General features: G+C 35.3%; 2 protein-coding genes across 2 annotated transcripts; both read left to right on the forward strand.

Moving 5' to 3' along the window:
• The first annotated feature begins 1300 nt into the window (after positions 1 to 1300).
• On the forward strand, positions 1301 to 2938 carry LOC126900988 (serine-rich adhesin for platelets-like). The gene has a single exon (XM_050677069.1). The coding sequence runs from the start codon at positions 1301 to 1303 to the stop codon at positions 2936 to 2938; it is 1638 nt and encodes a 545-aa protein (XP_050533026.1).
• Positions 2939 to 5501: 2563 nt separating this feature from the next.
• LOC126900990 (ADP-ribose glycohydrolase OARD1-like) lies at positions 5502 to 6080 on the forward strand. The gene has a single exon (XM_050677070.1). It carries the CDS (start codon positions 5502 to 5504, stop codon positions 6078 to 6080), a length of 579 nt encoding a protein of 192 aa, XP_050533027.1.
• Positions 6081 to 6506: the final 426 nt, after the last annotated feature.

Raw genomic sequence — 6506 nt, forward strand, 5'->3', positions numbered from 1 at the left:
ATCATTCTATGTCATTATATTTTATTATTCTATTCATTTGTATTAATATTAATAAATAACGTGTATTGTATTATTAATTGTGTCAATCAAATTATATATTCTAAAGTTTTATTGAAAAGTGAGTGTTTTCTTTTTCTCATTAAGTTTAATTCCTTTTACCACGTGGGCCCGCACAACATATTTGGTGGCAGCGGTAATAGAGCGGAAACGTCTTCGAGGGCCTTTCAAAAACTAAAAAGGAAAAAAAAATTTTTTGGTAAGAAAACATACATTCATTAAACCGCGTGGAAGCGTCCTTGGTAGATAGGGCTTAACCTCACTACATAATTCTATTTCGTGTGGCAACACTGTTTCAACCGGTTCGACGCCGCCGCCGTGTTTATCAATACTCCGTTATGTACACCGTCGCGGTCTAGCGGACGATAACTTGACTGTGCCGCCGCCGTGATATAACACGACCACCAGATATCGTGGAAAACATAACAACAATTATAAAGTGACCGTCAAAATAATTAAACAATTTTGAATTTCTACATCGTCGCAATCAATGTTTTAATAAAAAATAATACAATCAATACATTCAAATACAATCAAATTTCTACAAAATCAAGAAGTGAAACTATTCTAATCATCAACGTCGTTCAAGATAAATTTTTCAAATTCCTTACAAGCCGTTCAATTCAATTTGAGTCAAGCCATTCCATATCAAGTTCAATTCAACTACACTGGTCCAAATAATTCAATTCCATTTCAATCAAGAATCAATTGTTAAAAATGAAATATTTCAAAATGATATTTGTCATCATAATGTAAGTTTTTTAAATCCTATACATGCTTTGCGATTGATTTATTTTAATTTAAATAGTAGTACCAAATAAATTTATTTTTAGTAAATTTAATTCTAAATCAAAAGATTGTTTATTATTAAAATAATTTAATTAAAAAGAGAGACAATTTAAATTTGAATTAGTTCAAAAATAATTAAAATATATTATTTTTCTATCTCGATTAAATATTTCAATTTCTATTTTTTTCAATTTCAATATTTTTTAAATACTATAATATTTAGTGGGATCAAAATTTTTTTTGAAAAAAAAAAAGATACGAATTTTTATAGAATATTCTAATTTATACCAATTAAAAAAAAAAATTTTTTTAATTTAATTTTTACTATCTCTAGTAAATGGTAAGAATTGTACCACTCGCTTACTCGCTCATTGCTAGATAGTGCAGAACTCATTTAAAGTGCTTTATTGGAAAAAAAAAAAATTTTTTTGAGACTCCAACTCATGCATGATAAATGAGTGAATCAAGTAATAGTTGTTCAAGTGATAGCGATTATAAGCCATCGACTCATTCTAAATCCATCCTAATTCCTATTCCAGCTACTCGTTCTCTTCGTTCAAAGTCAAAAGTATCTCGACGTAGTACTAGTGTACCGAGAGATTTAGATAATAGTAAAGATATTTTGAATAAATCTATTCGTGCTATAGGTAGTACGGACAGCCTTCTAAACCATTCCAATTCTTTATTAGACGAATTATTAAGTTCAAACACTCAAACAAATTCTATTCAGACTTCTATTAAATGCAACTCCTATAATCCTATTACTCCTACATCGACTACCAATTCTAACACGTTCATGTCTATTTCTATGTCTGCGTCTACTTCTACGTCCACGTCTATTTCTACATCTGCGTCCATTTCAACGTCCACATCAACTTCTACTTCAACGTCCACTTCTACGTCAGCGTCCACTTCTACATCAGCGTCAACTTCTACGTCAACATTAAATTGTGCAACAGCACCACCTTCCACTTCGACTATCGTTTCTACATCCACAACACCAACTACGTGTTGGTATACGTTAGCGACAAATTACACCCCAGAAGTCAAAACAGCAGGTACAAGTCAAACTCTCACGAAGGTAAACCTAACGAACGCCTTGCACGATTCAGAAACCAAGTGGGGACCTGAAAAAATAAAAGCTAGTGTTTACCCACCTACTAACTTGCTACTCCATCAAGACTATTTGTCTTTAATGGCAGAAGAAGACAATATGCCCTGTGGTAGTAAAACAAACGAGTCAAATAGCAATAGAATGAAGAAAGCAGAAGAGGTGAAAATACCAATGAGTGAAGTAAAAGTGCTCATTGATCAATATATGGAACAATACTTTCAAAATAATTCTAACTCTTTCAACGCCAATCTACATCATCCACCTCCTTCAAACACGCAAATAGGGTTACAAGACGCTATAAGGTTGCTTCCTAATTCTTTTGATGGAAGAGATGTGGAGCAATTGGAAATCTTTTTGGAAAAATGTGAATTTGCAGTAGAATGTGTAGTACCGGTGGCCATTCCACGGCTACTACGAGCAATTCAAACTCGACTGTCTGGTAAAGCAAGGCAGGTCACAAAATACAAAAGCTTTGAATCATGGGATGATCTTAGAGATACTTTGAAATCGAATTTAGAGCCTCAGAGAACAACCCCACACCTTTATTTGGAGCTATATGCTACAAAGCAATTGCCAAATGAGGACATACTATCATATTCAATGAAAATTGAAAAGCTACAAAATCAAATAATCGAACAGGAGACGTCAGACAAACATCCAGAGGTAGCCAAAGCGATAGAACAAACGATTAATAACCAAGTAATCCAAGTGTTTATGGAAGGACTCGGAAACTTGAAAGACTTTATAAAAGCACGGAATCCTTCAACTCTTGAAAAAGCTATTCAAGCAGCCAAAGAAGAAGAAAGGATAAGACTTTCAAATATAGGAGCAAAACAATATTTGAAAGATAGACCACTAAAAAATTCTAATTCACAATATTCTACATCACAAAATTCTACTTCCAGCACAAGCTANATCACAAAATTCTACTTCCAGTACAAGCTGTCATTTATGTGGTCAAAAGGGACATTTTGCTAAATTCTGTCGTAATAACAATTCTACATCCACTAATAACACAAATAACGCTAAAATACACAGACCCATTGTTCAAAACTCTGCTTCCGCAGAAAAAATCTGCAGATATTGTAAAAACGAGGGTCACATTTTAGAAGAATGTATCAAAAGAAGATACTCAAACACAAATCGACGTAAACAGGAAAACAGGAACCGTCCGGACCAAGGCGTAAATTCGGCCGGAAAGCTTCAAGCCGCCATAATACAATTAAACGAATCTACAAATGCACTGCCAAGTTAGAAAATGGTCATGTGCAAATTCTATGTAAGCAAACTACTCCGAATCTTCTACATCTTCTTTTAGACACAGGTAGTGATCTAAACCTTATCAAATTAAATTTTCTAAATCCTGAAGTACCAGTAAAGGAGAACGAATGTTTCAGTCTCACTGGTATAACCGATCATACTATTTCGACACTTGGTAAAGTCATACTAAGTATTCAAATAGAAAATCATGTAATAAATTCTGAATTCCATATTGTCCATCCGAATTTCCCTATAAAATGTGAAGGTATTTTGGGAAGACCCTTTTTACAAGTAAATCAATTTTCAGTCGATTTTCGAAACAGTGAGATAATTATGCACATGAATAAAATATGTGAAATATCTCCACGCTCTGAATCTCTTATTTCTATTTCTGCATGTGATATCGCTGAGGCCACAGCGTTAGTCATTCATTCTCAAAACTTATATGAAAACTTATTGTGTGGTAATGTACTGACAACAGTAAAGAACCACGAAATTTTAATACCTGTTATCAACACATCTGAACGTTCAATTCTACTTCCACCAGATCTCGCTTTGTCTCAACTTTCGTTCGACATATGGACCGAACCAAAGTCATGTTGTATTGCAAATTCAAATTCTAATACTATTTCTGATAACAGTCCTCCCGCGAGCAGCCAACGACTAAGGCTACTTAAGAATTCTATTCAAACTGACCACTTAAATCCTGAGGAAAAAGCTTCGGTCGACACTATATGCCGTGAGTACTCCGACATTTTTCATTTAGATGGAGACAGACTGACGTGCACGGACGCGATTTATCACGAAATAAATACGCCCTCAATCGTACAGCCCATCAATGAACGTCCATACCGTTTGCCTTTCCATCACAAACAGGAGATTAATAAACAAATTAAAGAACTAGAAGAACAAAATATTGTTGCTCCCAGCAAAAGTCCATGGAATGCACCACTATTAGTTGTACCAAAGAAACCGGACAGTAATGGTGTTGTGAAATATCGTGTCTGCGTTGATTTCAGAAAATTAAATCAAGTTTCTGCAGGCGATGCATATCCTATTCCTAATATAGCTGACATTCTAGATCAATTAGGAAAATCCTCGTACTATTCAACTCTGGATCTCGCGCAAGGCTATCATCAAGTAGAAATGCACCCAGATCACCGTGAAAAAACTGCATTTAGTACAGATCAGGGTCACTTTGAGTTCCTTCGAGTTCCTTTCGGTCTCAAAGGTGCACCTGCTACATTTCAACGTCTTATGAACTCTGTATTAAGTGGCCTAACCGGTCTAAAAGCATTCGTTTATTTGGATGACATAATAGTCTATGCATCTTCTATACAAGATCACGAGAACAAATTAAAGGATGTATTTAATCGACTTCGGAGTTTCAACCTAAAACTACAACCTTCTAAGTGTTCATTTATGCGAAAAGAAGTACACTACTTGGGTCATGTTATAACAGACAAAGGTGTTAAACCTGATCCACTCAAAATCAAATGTGTTCTAGAGTTCCCAATTCCTAGAAACGCCAAAGAGGTAAAATCGTTTCTTGGTCTTTCAGGCTATTACAGGCGTTTTGTACCAAACTATGGCACAATCGCAAAGCCACTCACGAATCTTTTAAAGAAAGAAGTCTCATTCCACTGGTCAGATCAATGTCAAGAATCATTTGAAAAATTAAAAACTGTTCTAACTCAAGAACCTCTACTTCAATATCCAGATTTTAGCCAACCATTTAACCTAACTTGTGACGCAAGCAATGTTGCAATAGGTTGTGTTCTATCTCAAGGTCCTATCGGCAAGGATTTACCAATCGCGTACGCATCTAGAACTCTGAATCGAGCCGAACAAAATTATAATACAACCGAAAAAGAGTTGTGTTCCATCATATGGGATATTAAGCAGTTCCGCCCCTATCTTTTTGGACAAAAGTTCAATGTGGTAACAGACCACCGAGCTCTTGTATGGTTATTCAATATAAAGGACCCAGGCTCGAGGCTAACGAGATGGAGACTTAAATTAGAAGAATATGAATATGAAATTCAGTACAAGCCAGGTTGCCATAATACTAACGCTGATGCGCTTAGCCGTATACACGTTACAACCCGGGCTCAGTCAAAGGAACAAATATCACAAAATANCAACCCGGGCTCAGTCAAAGGAACAAATTTCTATATCACAAAATCATTCTACATCACAGGATCCTGCTAACTCACTATTAGACTCTGAAAATTACTCTGAACACTCCAATACACCGTCTTCGTCGACATCCACCTCTAGCATGACAGAAAAACAACAGCTCGAGCAAACCTATACCAACTTCTTACAGGCCAGAGAGGAATCGATATCTACTACATCGAATGTTCAAGAAATTGTCGGAGATCTCTTCAAAGAAAACAACGATTGGCATTTAGCCAATAGCGTATCCCAAGATTTCTATATGAAAAAAGGAGTCGCTCTCCAATTCAGAAGAAAATTTGGACAAATAGAAGAACTTCTAAAACAAAGGAAAAATGTGACAGAAATTGCGCATTTAGTCCACAATGAGAAATACATTCTATATCTTATTACAAAAGCTAACTATTTTGAGAAACTTAGTTACGAAATCTTGTTTAAGACTCTAACGAATCTAAAAACCTTTTGTCAAGAAAATAATCTAACCAAAATCGCTATGCCAAAAATAGGATGCGGGTTAGATCAACTCAATTGGAATCAAGTTAAATCTATGTTAAGATTCATTTTTAGAGAATCCAATATTGCTATCAAAGTGTTTAGTAAAGATCACCTAACACTTGAGGAAAAACTCAGACTCATTAAAGATTTCCATGATTNAATCCAATATTGCTATCAAAGTGTTTAGTAAAGATCACCTAACACTTGAGGAAAAACTCAGACTCATTAAAGATTTCCACGATTCTCCTCTCTCAGGTCATCGNTCCACGATACTCCTCTCTCAGGTCATCAAGGAGTAGAACGGACTCTTAATAAACTCAGAATCGAATACCGTTGGACAGGCATGAGAAAACAAGTAGAAGAGTATATCAAGACTTGTCCTACGTGTCAATTGACCAAGGTGTCAAATAAATCAGTCAAGGAACCAATGGTAATAACTTCTACATCATCAAGAGCGTTTGAAAAAAGTTTTCTAGATATCGTTGGTCCTCTTACTAAATCAAGTCGTAACAATGTCTTTATCATCACACTACAAGATGATTTGACAAAATTTTCATGGGCCATACCAACAAGAAATCATGAGGCCAACACTGTAGCCTACCATTTTGTGACT

Source organism: Daktulosphaira vitifoliae, unplaced genomic scaffold (genome assembly GCF_025091365.1).
Source record: "Daktulosphaira vitifoliae isolate Bord-2020 unplaced genomic scaffold, ASM2509136v1 Scaffold_3, whole genome shotgun sequence".
In the NCBI taxonomy this organism is placed as follows: domain Eukaryota; kingdom Metazoa; phylum Arthropoda; class Insecta; order Hemiptera; family Phylloxeridae; genus Daktulosphaira; species Daktulosphaira vitifoliae.